General features: G+C 43.3%; 1 protein-coding gene across 1 annotated transcript in view; it reads right to left on the bottom strand.

Moving 5' to 3' along the window:
• Window positions 1-15,737, bottom strand: part of CENPE (centromere protein E) — a 50,312-nt gene that overhangs the window by 1,338 nt on the left and 33,237 nt on the right. Inside the window, 9 exon segments of the mRNA XM_044428500.1 lie at window positions 2,159-2,421; window positions 5,163-5,322; window positions 6,351-6,448; window positions 7,509-7,621; window positions 8,103-8,306; window positions 8,925-9,146; window positions 10,968-11,174; window positions 13,685-13,894; window positions 15,389-15,601. Of these exon segments, the coding sequence (XP_044284435.1) occupies window positions 2,159-2,421; window positions 5,163-5,322; window positions 6,351-6,448; window positions 7,509-7,621; window positions 8,103-8,306; window positions 8,925-9,146; window positions 10,968-11,174; window positions 13,685-13,894; window positions 15,389-15,601 (1,690 nt within the window).

Consider the following 15,737-nt stretch of genomic DNA (forward strand, 5'->3'; position numbering starts at 1 on the left):
ACTGTCAGTTTGCTGCCAAACTTCATATGCCTTTGTTTTATAGCTAAATTTCAGGTCATCATTGACATATGCTTCTGAAATGTGGCAACGAATATATCTGTAGTGCAACCTATTCAGCTACGGCAGTAAATTTAGCAAGGGTAGGCCCCACACTTAAGCCTAAAAGGGGTGCATGGGTTGCCCACCCGTTGTAGAGAAGGCCGTGTTAACTATGCATGCCAGCACCAGGAGTCATCACAGTACCTAGGACAGTGATGGTGAACCTTTTAGAGACCGAGTGCCAAAACTGCAACCCAAAACCCACTTATTTATCGCAAAGTGCAAATACTACAATAAAATTGAAAGCTGAGGTTTTAGTTTAGAAAAAATAACTCGCAGCCAATCAAAGCAAACATATACATATCCTTGGCAGTGCACTGACCGGCCATGCGAAAGCTCAGACGAGTGGGAGTTAATGAGTCACGGCATGTAACATCATCGCCTGGCGCCGCTACTCCTTTCCGAGGATGTGCATGGCCCCTATGTGCGCTTTTATCCTATGCTCAGCTGCTGGGGCGACTTGGCTTGCATGCCGACAGAGAGGGCTCTGCGTGTCCGCTGAGGCACGCATTCTGTGGTTTCGCCACCACTGGCCTAACCCTGCCCTGGTGCACACCCCTAACCCTAATACAGGGCTAAAGTTTCTTTAAAAAGAGGACAATTTTGAAAGAGCCTTCCTTGAGTAGCTTTTCTGCACAGCTCATCATTTCTGCCCATTCTAAGTGCATTCCAACCATCGAAATCATGCCAGGACATCTCGTTTTTCTAACCCTAACCCTACCCTTGTGCACACCCCTAACCCTAATACAGGGCTAAAATTCCATGAAAAAGAGGGTGATTTTGAAAAAGCTTTCCTTGAGTAGCATTTTTTGCACAGCTCAGCATTTCTACCCATTCTGTACACATTCCAACCATCAACATCATACCAGGACACCTTGTTTTTCTAAGCCTAACCCAGTGATGGCGAACCTTTTAGAGACCAAGTGCCCAAACTGCAACCCAAAACCCACTTATTTATCGCAAAGTGCCAACACTGCAATAAAACCTGAAAACAGCCACTCCAAGCAAATCACTCTCCCTCTCTCTCTCTCTCTCCTCAGCAGCACACTGCCCAGCCATGCGAAAGCTCGGACGAGCCGCGGCTAATGTGGTATGGTTTGTGACATCATTGCCCGGTGGCGCTATTCCTTTCCGAGCATGCGCATGGCCCTATGTCTGCTGTTATCCAATGCTCAGCTGCTGGGGCAATGCTGGGGCAACTTGGCTCATGTGCCAACAGAGAGGGCTTTGCATGCCTGCTGTGGCACGCGTGCCATAGATTCACCACCACTGACCTAGGACAAAACAGGCAGCTGCATTTAGGAAGCCTTTGGGCATTTTCAGGAAGCAGGACAGCATGTTACTCCAACTCTGCTACATCCATGCCTCTTTCTGCCTTCCATGTCTTCCCGCTCAGCTGTACCAGTTAGGCCATCACTCCACCAGCAAATGAGGGGAGAAGCCAAAAGACGAATGGAATACAGGCACAAGGCAGGCCTTGGCACTATTGCCTGCTGCCTTGGATCTTCTAAAGCTGCCTGCTCTAAATCTGGTGCTTCTAGCAACGTCTAAGCAGCCAAAGCATTCAGGTATTCAACAGCCAAGCTTAATTTGTGATGGGCAGGGTTAGGATCAAGGGTTGCACACATGCTGAGGGCCTACATCCTGGCAGAGATCCACTGCCAAAAGCCTTCTAGAGGTGCCCCTTCTCTTCACCTTTGTGAGCAGCATGTCCAATGGCCTCTCATCTGGTCCAGGAAATGGTGGTGGTGAGAAAGAGGAGAGCCAGATGCCTTTGCTTGCTTACTTACTTGGCTCACTCCCTCTCTGCTTGTCAAGCAGCTGAGGGTCATCAATGATGAGAAAGAGGGCAGGGAACAATGGCAGCTGGCGACAATGGGGGTGAGAAAGAAGGTTCACTGTGGGAGTGAGGCTATTTCCCCTAAAGACCTTCAATGGCAGTAGTGGTCGGGGTAGCTCATATGGCACTGGCTGTCCCATAGTTTGGTTGGGGGACAACCATTCCTTAGAGAGGTGCTTTGCCCCAAAGAAGAAGTATGTTTTCTATGGTGTTGCTTACCTTCAACGGTCCCCAAGCACGAGTTATCGAAGAAAGTTGTTGGACAGTTCAAAGGCAGCAAAGGGGGGGTGTCTAAGGGCAAAACTGGCTTCAGAGAACTTTTCCTGGAGGGAGAACATGGTGCATCTGGGAATAAAGGAGGCGCTGTCTTCCGTGGAGATTTGAATCTTTGCTCCTCAGTAATGTCTCCGGAGGATTTGTCTCTCCTCTTCAAAGCTCGCTCCTTCCATTTCTTAACTTCCTCTTTTAAGGTACGGTCATTTCTTAGGACATGAACAAGGAAGGTTAAAAAGATGCAGTCACTTGGTGTTCAACTCAAAACTGTCACCCAGACCTTTACCAGCAGAAGGAAAGACTTGGAGTTTAGAATGTGAAGGCTGGTGTGGGAACCTCAGCAGCTTTCACTAGTTGGATACTTTATGTGGATTAGTGCTCATGGCTCCTTGCAAAGACTGGCACTGCTACGGCCTACTGAGATCTATCCTCATATTACTAATATATGTATTTCTACAATTTGGACTGTCACTGGCTAATCTGAGAATGAAGGTGAGTAGCAGGAAGAAAACCTGTGCCTGGCTGAGCCATTATGTGCCTGATCCTAATTTGGGGAAATTTGGGACTCCATCTGCAGTGATTTTTCTTTTTCCACAAATGAGGAATTGATCTGATCTCTCTCCTCTGAATTTTGACACCATCACTGATTTCAGGGGGAAAAAAAGGAGAAAAAGTCCCTGATATGCTTCGATTCAAAATCATGGAAGCTGTGGCAAATAACTTCTGATAATAAGGAAGCATCAACACATAAGCAGACTTCTTGGTAGTGGCACCTCTGGAATACCCTCCCTTGCATTGTCCAATGCAGAAAGTATTGCAAACTTTACATATTTCTTGGAAACCATACCTGTTCCTCAGTCTTCTCCTGTTCTGTTTCACAGTTTGTATAATTTTTAATGTACTATTTTATCTTGTTTTCAACTTGTATTTTATGTATTTCTTATGTAAACTACTTAGATTGGTACACAATCTAAGCAGTTTACATAAAAATTAAGAGAAGAGAAGACTGAGTGGAGATACATGACAGCACTTTTCAAATACTTGAAAAGCTGCCACACAGAGGAAAGCCAGGATCTCTTCTCACTCACCCAGAAAGCTGGACATGGAATAATGTGGTTAAGTTACAGGAGGCCAGATTCTGGTTGGAGATTCAGAAAAAAATCCTGTTAGGGCAGTAAGGCAATGTAACCAATGACCTAGGCAGGTTGTGGGTCTCCCACACTGGAGGCATTCAAGGGGCAGTTGGACAGCCATCTGGGAAGGGAGCTTTAATTTCAGCACTGAGTCCTGCACTGAGTAGGGGGTTAACTCAATGGCCTTATAGGCCCCTTCCAACTCTATTATTCTATGATAAGTCATTTAAATAAAATAAGTTAAAAACATATCCAAATCTGCTCCAGGCAGCCTCCCAGCCTTCTGAATCGGATTTGGGGCATATGAGTTCTACTACAGAGAGGAAGCTGAACAGCAACCCTGCCAACAACCTGGGTCATCTCTGTGTTCCAGAGACTGATCAGGGTTTCCATAGGACTGCCATTCCTATCAGCCAGGAACCCCCTTAGAACCTTCTGAAAACCAGCTTAGTTTCCAGTGCCAAACCATCTTAATAGGACCTCACACTTGTGGAGGGGAAGAGCTGCCATCAGTCAAAACCAAAACAGGTGGTGATCTGACCACCACAAAGGGAATGAATCCCCCATCTTCAGATCATTATCCCCATACCTGACTGGGGGTGGGGGGAACAGATCTAGAATGTGCCTCACTACATGCTTTGGGTCAATGACATGTTGGGAGAGTCCCATGTCATTGGGGTTGTTATAGGGACCATGAAATCATGATCTACCCTAGATAGGGTGTCCTCTGTGTGCAAACACTCCAAACCAGTGCTCAGCTCAGATGGACAGGAAGGCTCCAGGGACAAATCCTTATAGCTCATAAAAAATTCTTCCCACTGATTTCCAAGTCTACCCTGATGGGCACAGCTGAAAGAGGCCAAGTCCTCCTTGCTCACCCACCCATGTTTTAGTTATGCTTGCCAGATCAGCTGCCTCATTTGCTATTTGACTGTGAATGAGGGAAATCTTGTTCTGCACCAATCTGGCATATAAGAAAAGCACCAGAGATCCGAGGGCAACCTGACAGCACAACCATCAAGTCTGCAGGTACAAGGCCAGAGCATGGCACAGCCAATAATCTTCTCAGCTGTATTCCCCTTATCTGGTTAGTCTTCCATGCAATGCCATGCCCACCCCCCCCACCCCCAATTACTACACTGATGTGGTTCCCCCAAGGTCCCCTCACTTGGCCCACATCCTCCATTCCAGACACATTCACAAGCCCTATGGCAGGAACGAAACTCCCATATGGGTATAGTAACTAAGCCCTTTACTCCTAGTGGGGCAAGCAACATGACATCCCCTGGAGAAGAGCCCTTTGGCCTGTGCCCCCAAGCAACTGGAGACAGTTATACTTGCAAGAAGTGTGCGGAAACTAACACTAGTGCCGCTCTTGAGCAGATGCCTCCCTCCCGCTAGGTCCCAGTAAGCCTTCCAGCCATTCAGCTCAGACCAAGAAATACTAACTGGCCCAAGGTCATGCTGTGAATTTCATGGTGGACTGGAAATTGGAACTGGGATGTCTCCAGTCTTACTCTAAGACTACAATCATGTTATGATCTGGAAGTAGAATGGCTTTTCCCAGATTAATAGCAAAAGTTGCAAAATGAATTAATTGCTAAGTCCTTGCAGTTTATGAAAAGTCTGTCTACACCACCTGTAACCAAGCCAAATACCCCTAGCTACATATTGTGACTTTTTAAAATGTCTTCACAGGTTGCCAAGCTTCCAAAGACTTATTTTTCTTAAAACCAAATAATTTGTTGAAATAACAAATTTAAAGTTGATAGGCAGACAACAGTATTTAGGAACAAAGGGACATTCTTATGACTTACTTCAACAGAAGCTCATGTTCTTTCCTGAGATCCTTATATTGTGTTTCCAGTTTTGCCTTCTCAGATTTCAGTACGAGCACCTGGGTATTCTGTACTATTCCACTTCCACCACCACAAGTAATCGGTACAGGAATCTGCGGAAGATCTTTGCCTGATATCACTGCAAAAGTATTAACAAGAAGGCTACCTAAGAACATAAGAAAAGCCATGCTGGATCAGACCCATGATCCATTTAGTCCAGCACTCCATACACATGGTAGCAGACCAGCTGCCTACAGGATTCCTCTAGCAGGATGGGTACAAGACCTCCATCTGCCCAAGCTCCTCATCTACTAGTATATGCAAGCAAGTTACCTCTGGTAAAAGGGGTATCACATAGCCAATGAGGCTAGTAGGCACTGATAGTGAAAACTCAGATATATGTACCAGGGTAATTGCCTCTTGGTGAATAGCTAGCAGAGGTTATGCCACCTAAGAATAGTTTTGCTTGTGCATCTTCCCAGCTTGAAAAACTGGCTTGGTAGATGGGATAATTAGTATTCCAAATGCTGAGGAGGCCCTGTTTTCAAAAATGGCAAACTGGAAAAAAATATAGAATTTGGGAGCAGACTTGCAAGGTATACAGGTTCAGATTAAAGATTTTAGTATAGAATTTTAGACTGCCACATATAATAAGTACTATATTTTATTCATATCCCACCTTTTTTCTTCTTGTGAGGAACTTAAGTTGGCTTACATAGCTCTGTTTTATCCTTAGAGCAACAACCGTGTGTAGGTTAGGATGGAGAGTCAGTGACTGGCCCAAAGTAAGTCTCATGGCTGAGAAGTAACTGGAACCCTGAGCTCCTAGGTCCCTAGTCCAGTGCACTAACCACCACACCAGATGAGCTGTGAGTTAAAACATTACAACAATTGTATATTCCAATCAATGTAAGAAGTTCATGATAAGCTTTATCAAAATCCCTTTCAGGGTGCTTATTAGCTCTTGGGGTACTCTTAAAAGCTTTTGTGAACTCTAGCCTTACAGATATGAAAAATAATGTTTCTTTTGAAGAAGCTGTCATTTTTCATACTCTTCAGCTAGAAAGGGAGCTTGTTTTTCAATTAACTTCAAGACAACCTGCTTGTCTTTCCTGTCTTGTTCTGTGAGTAAATATACACTTTTTAAAAAGTGTTTTTTTTACTTACCAGTTACATCTTGTTCTTGTTGTGTTTTGCGAAGTTCTTCCTTTAGCTTTCTCAATTGTTCATCTCTTTGTTCTGCAAGAGCCTTTGCATTGGCGATTCTAAGAAGACCACCACAAAGTTAGGCTATTTAGCAGCACTACCTTTTGCTTATAGAAAAGCAATTGAGGCTGCAGTTCTATGAAGACTTATCTGGGGGAAAGCACCATCTAAACTTACATCTGGATAAACATCCAAAAGATCATGCTGTGAAGAGTTATAAGCACACAAGAGCACAGGTAGCTTAGACTAGAAGTCTGTCTAGTCCAGTATCTCATTTCCCATCGCAGGACAGTATGAACAATATAACATGAGCATATTATATACTAACCAGCCAACTGTACAAGAGGGATTGTCATGTTAGGCTGTTGCATCAAACACAGCATGTCTTATGCAGAATCTTGACATCATTTTCATTGCGGCAGAAGCAGTTAAAACCAGAATTGTGGTCCCAAGTCCATTTCACCAGCTACATGACATGCATTGTAACAAATGGGCTCTGCCTTTGAATGCTTATGGAAGAATACTCTTTTTGTTAGTTTCAAGGGTGGCAGAGAAAACTGTAGTATATTGCTAAAACAACTAGAAATAAGTCTACTGAATATAAGGTGTTCTTAACCCACAGATCTGGCAGGAATTAATTTGGGGACATCTCTCCAGGCTTAAAATTAATAACAGGGAAGGTTCAGCTCTTTTTCCAAGTCCTAGTCAAACAGTCAGAATTTTGAAACTTTACAGCTACAGCACAATTTTGTGACTCGCTACAGAAAGGGTTCCCTATGGCTTGCTAAGAGGGGCACAATACTCTCTAAGCAACACCACTGCTTTTAGAGTCAAGGGTCCCCCTTGTCCAAGAAGATAATTCAATGCCTAGCTCACTTTATCCATCCATATTTTGAGATGCAATGCATAGAGAACAAATAGCCTGACAGATCTGGGAGTATTGTCTTCCCCATTATAGGGGATATTCATGGGAGGAGCTTGTAGAACCTGGAAAAACTGTTCAAAGGATCTTCAATATTATAAGTATAAAGACAATGTTTTGTTGAATATGCTATTATACTCTTGAACAGTTGAAAATCAAAATGATGCAGAATTGCAGCTTTGTGATATGGCACTTACTCTTGGTCAAAATATTTGGACTGCTTCATCCTTGCCATATCTGCTTTAGCAAGCTGAGTTTTGAGGTCTTCAATTTCTTCCTTATATAATTCAGCACCTTTGTCCAGCTGAGCCTAAATGGGAGGAAAACAACATATAGTGAGGCAGGGTGGGGGGAAATACGTTGTTAAAATTGTGCTGTAGTAAACAGCCTCACTTTTGCCTCTGCAGTTTAGAGACAAAAGGCATTACATCTGCCTGCAAGTACAGGTAATAACACAAGGTATGATGCATTTTTGTGAACCCTAGAAGATTGGTGATGTTTCACTCCAATAGGAAGCAGCCGCTGCATTATTACATTTATATCCTGGCCCTTTCCAACTCTTGCAAAGAACTCAAGGCAGCTTACAGAGTTGTCTCCCATTCCATAAGAGCCTCACAGCAACAACCCTTTAAGGCAGGTTAGGTTAAAAGTGAGTGACCGGCCCAGAGCGACCCAGAGAGCTTCATAGCCAAGTAGGGACTCAAGCCTGGATCTCCCCATTCCACACTTTGACCATTCTACCACACTGGATCTCACCAGAAGAGTGCAGAAAATCAGCTTTAATAACATACCTTGAGTGTTTGCTTCTCTAATAATGCATTTTTTAGGCAGTTCTCTTTTTCCTCTAACGTAGCTTGAAGTTTGGCCACTTCACTCCTGGAAGCTCTCGCTTTAAGTTGCATTTCTAATACAGTAATTCTTTTCTCCTTTTCCTGGAGATTTCTCCCCGATTCTTTTGATACGTTGTCTAGCTCTTGGATTTTCAGTTTCAGAGCCTTAAAATAAACACACCGACATATTTACATGTTGAATAGCAGTTCTAGACATATTAATACATTTAAATTGTTCTATCTACAACTTATCTCTCCCAGGTAAGTTGCCCTGTCCAATCAGCTCTAGGAGCTGAGACTCAGTACTGTGAGGATGTAGTAATATTCAAGCAGCAGCACACATCAGTTTTCCTGTAAGAAATCGCAGGCTGAAACAAGATGTAGAGATGATCTCACATCTCCTCCGCTTCCTTGTTTGTGCCTCGCAACTGGACACTCGTGTGAACCTGGCATTTTGCCTCTCGCCTTTTCAAGCAGCAGCCAATGAAGCTGAGTAGCAGAGGGAAAAATGGTGGGATGTCCCTATACCAGGCACTTTGCAATCTCAGGGAGGGGACAAGAGCAGGGCCACTGATTTCAGGAACTGCCCCACCGCCCTCCTTGTCCTCTAGTTCTGGCACCTGTCTATCACTAACAGGATTTTCTGTTCTTTCATTTACACAGTCAACCCCACAAAAGGCTTATTAGGCAAATGAACCACAAGAGTTACATAAACTCATTCATGCTTTTGCCTTGTTTGAGAGCTATCAGAATAATGCATCAGAGTTAGAGGCTTAATGATACCGTCACATCCTGCTGTGTTTCTTGCAATTGATTCTTCAATTTATCGTTCTCTTCCTCTAGTGCAAAGGTAGCAGAACTGCAAGATTTTTGCTCTTCCTTGAGTGCATTTAATTCCAAAAGTAGCTCCTTTGTCTGTTCCCTGCATGCTTTCAGGGCAGCTTCCATTTCTCTGCAGTATTCAGCAGTTTTGGTTTCTAGCTCTGATCTAGCTTGAGCGTAGATCTGCAAGAAAATAGCATTCATGGTCGCAAGACACACAAGTGGGAAAAGGCAGCAATAGGATTGCCTATATCTAAGCATTATGTCCAAGATATTCACCAAGGGAAAGAGGTACAAACAGTATTTGGATAGAATAAACAGTATTTATTCTGTTTTGTCTATAGAGCTAAGATTCCCCCCTGCCCCCATGGCGGCATTCTGCCAATTTCAGCTTTAAAGACAAACTATCCTTTGATCAGCTATCCCCATCCTGGTGACTTCCAGATATTGAGACTTCGGTAGTAGGCAACATATAAATGGAAGTATAAATAAATATTTGGAACTTCAGTTCCCTTCAGTTGTTGCTAGAATGATCAATGACCAGGATTATGGGAGTGGTTGTTCAAAACATCTGGTTGGCATGTGTTGAAGAAAGCTGCTTTAGTTATACCCCAGCCCTTAAGTGGTAAGTAATCTTTGTTCACCTCCAGTTTCATACACATGAATGTAAGTGCATACGGAGGCGTATGTATAAAGCTGCTGAACTGATCCACTCAGAAGTCACATCCATCAATACACTCAGTTTCCCACAAGCTCCCTTGCAGCCACATCTAGGCTAGTGCCATACAGAGCAACAGCTCCCATGCTGCTTGGCTTGCCTTGGTCTCAGACCCAGTGCAGGTGCCTCAGATCAAAAAACGGAATGATAACTCCTAAGCTCCTTCCTCTCAACCACCACATAATTGTTGCCTGAAGAATTCACTGGACAGTATTTCTAGACACCGTCTTCCAACTACTTCTTTTCTTTCTCTTTTGCCACACTCATCTAGGCGTCTTGTAGATGTTGTCTGCTTCCTCCAGCCCCTCAGCATTCAGGTCTGTATGCAACTGACCAGATAAACTCTTCTGCCTGTTCCACACAGCAATGACAAACTCTTTCCATATATCTCTAACCTGGCTCCCTGCTTTCTGCAGTCATTTTCCCCTTCTCTCACCAGCTATAACTCCCATCCATAGGAGCTCATCTGTTATTGCTCCCCACAACCATGACTAATACAGAATCAAGCCCCCCAACTCCCACTGAATTTAATGATTAAGCAACCTGTGTGCATGTATTACGGTGGTTTATGGTTAGAACATCCCCTTGTGCTGTCCAGAAAGTCACTCCTGTCTCCATATCTTTCCTGAACCCCAGTATTAGCCCTCTTGTCCCTCACTGTTCTGCTTGTCCCACTTTAACTGGGAAACCCTCTGGTCAAAATAGCATATACAGATATTTCTGATGGCCTGAAATAAGCACTTTTGTAGCAGCAAAAATGGATGTGAAAAAAAGCACATAATTCTCATTAGAGTTCTTAATGGACAGGTAGAAAACACAAGACCACCGTACACAAAGCTACGGAGCAGCTACAGAACATTAAGGCTAATCTCACGTCAGGCAGGGGTAAGCAATGCACAGCCCCCATCAACCCTTGGTGCAATCTCTACCAGTGAAATTCACAGCTGCAGCACAAGCAAGCAAGCAATGCAAGAAAATATATATATTTACCACTATAGAATGGTAGTTGGGTTAACTTTAGCTTAAGAACAAGCTATCTGACCTAATAACTACTCCATAGAGGTTTCCAAATTCCACAAAGCACTAGTTAGGAGTGTAGGCTTTGGTGATTCAAGCAGAAACGATCCTTCGATCACCCACAGTTGTCCACTCCCAGTTAGCGGCCCAAGTTGCTTTGGATTATTAACCCATGACAAAGACACTGATCCACACATATGGGTATATCACCTCCCCAACCTTGCAGATGGACTTCCTTTTACTGCTGTATCCTGAACTGGATGTTGTACCTGAGTTTTAGGTTTTAGGGACTGACCAACAGGCAAAAGCTTCTCATTCTCTTGTTTCATTCCTGCCTCAAAGTCTTGCTCATCGAAGTGAATTGAACATCGTTCCAAATACTGTGCCACCTCTTTTCCATCACTTCCCAGTTGCTGCAATATTTCTTCTATTCTAAGAAGCTCTTCTTCCATTTCTGAAATATCTTTCAAAATTTGCTGCATCAAGAGAAATGTGGACATCAGTTACCATCCTGAGCCAGTTTAAGAACATCTCTGCTGTGTCTTGTGTATTCTTTGCATGCCATGCAACATGGAATCAGGGGAAGAGTTTGCATAGGTTGCTTTCTTATAAAAGTCACATTATTGCTCCATCTAGCTCAGTACTTTCTATACTGACTGGCAGCAGCTCTTCTGACTTTCTTCATCCCACCAGGAGATGACAAATTGGAACTGAGAGCTTCTGCAAAGAAACCACGTATGCTATCACTGAACTACAATATCCCCTCCACTCTCCGCACATGCAGCCACATTCTCTTATCTGTGGAAGACGCTGGTATTAGGGTGCCCCTTCCTAGGGACATTTGACAGTGTGGCCACTGAGACACAGGAACAAGGAGCATCCTTTCCTATGCAACTGCAGATCTCCTCACCCCCAGGCATTTCATTTTCTAGCCCTTCTGGCCTGAAAGCAGTATCAATATGGCTAGTCCCTGGTAAAGGCACAGGTGGATAACCGTCCCAGGCACTATCAGTCTTCCCCACCTTTCTTCCACCACCCAGTGCATACCCTTCACCTTGCTTACTTTTCATCTCTTTCATAGCTTTTGTCAAGTGATGTAATGCAAAAGGTTATGGAAGTTTTCTCTAAGTTGTTTGCATGGGGAAATTAGTCTTTCCTTTCTTGAAAGCCTGGTTACAGCCAAAAGCTTCTCCGTGCAGGGCAGAAGGGATGGAATTTGATACCACAAGATGTAGCTTTGGCCACCAGCTTGGACAGCTTTAAAGGTGATTAGAGAAGTCAGTGGATGAGTATGCTACCAACTGCCAGCTGCTGGGCTTAGGGTGGTGTTGTGCTCATGCCCTGCTTACGGGCTCTGCAGAGAGTGGCTGCTGTGGGAATAGAATGCTGAGCTAGACAAGAACTCCACTGGATCAGAAGCCTATGTTCATGACGTTCTCTTTCGTATACTATTTATCTGAAACATTTTTATCCTTCTCTTTAGCCAGAAAGGCCCCATGAGTGGCTTACAGATATCACTGGTAAGACTGTACACCTGAAGGTAGAAGTATAATATATAATTGTATTAATGATATTTATGTTTGTAAGCCGCCCTGAGGCTTTGGCAAATGGGGCGGCATATAAGTTTGCTAAATAAATAAAGTACCTACAAGATGTAACAGATGAAGAAAAAGGGATGCAGAGGGGAGGAGGAGGAGGCAAGCTCAGGCACATTTTTTTTTTTAAGTTACAGATTTCACCCCCTTTTGCTGTGACATGAATAAGTAAGCTCTGGTGCAACTCACTGTCACCCAAAACCACATTTTATAAGCAATGGGGTGAACCTATGTGCATTTCCAGTGCCACATGATCACAGGGTGTTGAACACTTATGCAACCAACAAGCACCTGCTTGCTTTTCTTTTCTTAACATATTAATTTTAATAAAATATTTTACATCTTCAGTTTTGAGTATCTTGCGTACATAAAACAGAAATTCAACTTCAGGTTGTTATATAACAAAATGTGGAAAAGTCAAAAGGCAGTGAATGCTCAAGCAAAGCACTGTAATACTTTTGCATGTGACATGAGCAGACTCAGAGGAATGCTAAATTTTCCATTTGAGAAGCAGACCTCCATGCCATTCCCACATGCTTTTCGAACTATCACCTCAAATTTTCAAATGTCAAGTGGGAGAGGAGTGTGTGAAACAAATTCCCACATAATTCAAATTTCAGCCCTGGGACTTTACCACATCCAGTACTGCCAGATTGCTCCCTCACTAAAAAACTTTTTCAATCCCCACAATACTTTCCCTTTCTGGTTTTTTTTTTTTTCATCAGGACTTTTCCGAATGTAAGCCTGCAAGGCACAGACAGTCTTGCTTTACTGATTGCATAAAAGCCACTTTGGAAGCCTTTTTGGCTAAAGAGTCAGAAAAAAATACTAATAATAAATGTTTCATTGTCATGTTAGTACAACCTTTGTATGTGATTAATGTTTTATATTCTAGTAATATATTTAACATTTTACACATAAAAAATGTCTGAATTGTAATTTTAATGGTCCTCCCTGCCCAAGTTCTTTCTTTTTCTAACCTGCAGTCTTCCATCTATCCTACTTGGTAGCAATTTTATTTCATTCCACAGGAGTCTGGAGAAAAAAGCCATTACCTAGGCCCATTAAATCAATGTGGCAATACCCCACTTTCAAGAATCCTCTGTAATACCAATATAATTGCCTGAGAGTGAACAGGACTGGAACCAACACGGGACTACTGAGAAGAGGCATGCTCAGGGGAGCCCTAAAGAATGTTAGAATACAACAAAGACCAAAGTCCTCTTGCTAGCAGGTAAGGAAGGAATGAAACATTTTGCTGCATGTTCCATTTGTTTTCTTCTAGGTTAAAGCAAATTTTCAATCTGTTTCTGAAAAGGCAGGAACATCTCATATCATGACAGCTTAACACTATCTGGCTCTAGACAGGGAATTTTTTGGAAGAGGGCTACCTCTGTGTATAAGTCCAGGTTCTGGCTCAGTTCAGGGCAGCTGTGCTGGTGGGTCCCAGCTCCATGAAGTTTCAGATCATGCTTTTTGAGACACTGAATCTGAGTTAGCAGTTCATCTTGTTTTCTCTTCTCCTCAAGCAACTCGCTTTCATATTTGGTGACGATGGTATAGAATTCAGCCTTCCGTTTGCATAGGCGGCTAAAATAGTACTGTGGAGATTGAACAGATAATTTAACCAAACACATACACTCTGGTTGGGTTCAGGCAACACACGACATGGTGGTTTTTAATCATTGTTGGCCTTTGCATTGTCTGAACTTAGTCATGATATTTCACCATGGTAACTTTGGTCTTCAGAAACCATCGTAAGGTGCAATGAATTTCTACGGTTTCTCTGTATCACCATGGCTTTTCATGTTGTACAAATCAGGTTCATGGTTTCCATTGTCCTGGTGTGTAAACCACCACAAAGTCCTCTGGAAAGAGAGGCAACTGCAGGAGCCATTCCAGCCATCCAGCCTTTACGTACAACGAGGAAGAGCGAGGCAAGATAGGCTGGGAGTGACGCATTCAATTTCAGGCACAATAGTGAATGGTGCACTAGCGAACAGCAGAAGGACTGTGTGGGGTGGATGGAAACCATGCTAAAGTAGGCAGACCACAATAAAAACCTGAGAACCCCAGTAACCATGCAGAGTTGCTTGTTGTGTGAACACAGTCATTTTGTATCTAGTCAGCCACTGCTTTGCAAGGAACCCACAGCGGCAACAATTTAATACAGCATAAGTTGCCCTCCGTATTTGCCCTCCCGCCCCGAGATCGGCAGCAGAGGCTCTCCTCTGGGAACCCTCCGTGAAAGACATTAGGAGGCAAAGTACCCGGAGGAGGGCTTTCTCTGTGGTGGCGCCCCGCCTATGGAATGCACTCCCCAGAGAGGTCCGCCTGGTGCCGTTGTTATTTGTTTTTCGGCGCCAGGCTAAGACCTTTTTATTTCAACAATATTTTAATAACTTTTAATATTAGCTATATAGGTTTTAATCTGCAGCCAGGGTGGATCTGGATTTTATTTGTATTATGTTTTATTCTATTCTTCTTATTTATGTAAGCCGTACTGAGACTCTGCAAAAGGATGGCATACAAATATTCTAAATAAATAAATAAAGTTTTCATGGGCTAGAGCATGGGAGTACAAACTTCAGGCTTGCAGGATCTGCTTTAGCTTTTTAAAAATGCAAACAAAGAAAACAAAGAATTCCTATTTCCAGAAGTAAGTCTTGAAAGGCATTTAAGCCTTTTAGAAGGGGGGCGGGGAGATTCAAAAACCATAAAGTCACCAATCAATCAGTGGCTGAAGGAAAGTGGTTTGGCCCTTGGGAGACCTCTGGAGGGCTGGATTTGGCCCACAGACCTGAGGTTCTCCCCCACAATCTAAGCATCCAGATCGTTATTATTCTTGTTACATTTGTGTGCCACTTCCCACCACAAAAAGTATTCTGAATACAGCTTGCACAAATATGAAAATGGATAATATAAACAGGAAAAAACAAACTCTATTTAAGCTATAATTGGCATGGTAATGCAAATAAAAATCATCCCCATATAAACACAACTAAACAATACTATATGAGAAGTTTTGAGCTTTGGTAAACTAAGTATCATACTGAAGCATGCCCCAGAAGAAACTAAGTGTTCAAAACTGGTACCTGAAGCTTGTTCAACAAGCTGTAAAGACCTTTACATATGAGCTCGTGTTCCATTTGAAGCCGTTTGACATTATTTGCTTGCTGAGGTGAGAGACCAGCAAATCCTTTGGCTACTATCGCCTTCTCGTGGTCGAGAACATTCTTAACCTGAAGAGCTATACTTTTAAAGTATTCAGACCTCTTCTCCAGCACTGGGAATTTCTGCAGGGCCTCCTGAAATAAACACAAGTTGCTGTGTGCCCTTCTTTTCCTCAGATGGCTTGTTGATCCCTCAATGGCATACCGCCCTCTACCCATGACCACAGCAATAAGGGCACCCCCCTTGCTCCTCAAAGTTATCCAGACACAT

This window comes from Varanus komodoensis, unplaced genomic scaffold, assembly GCF_004798865.1.
Source record: "Varanus komodoensis strain SLA01 unplaced genomic scaffold, ASM479886v1 scaffold2, whole genome shotgun sequence".
Taxonomy (NCBI): Eukaryota; Metazoa; Chordata; class Lepidosauria; order Squamata; family Varanidae; genus Varanus; species Varanus komodoensis.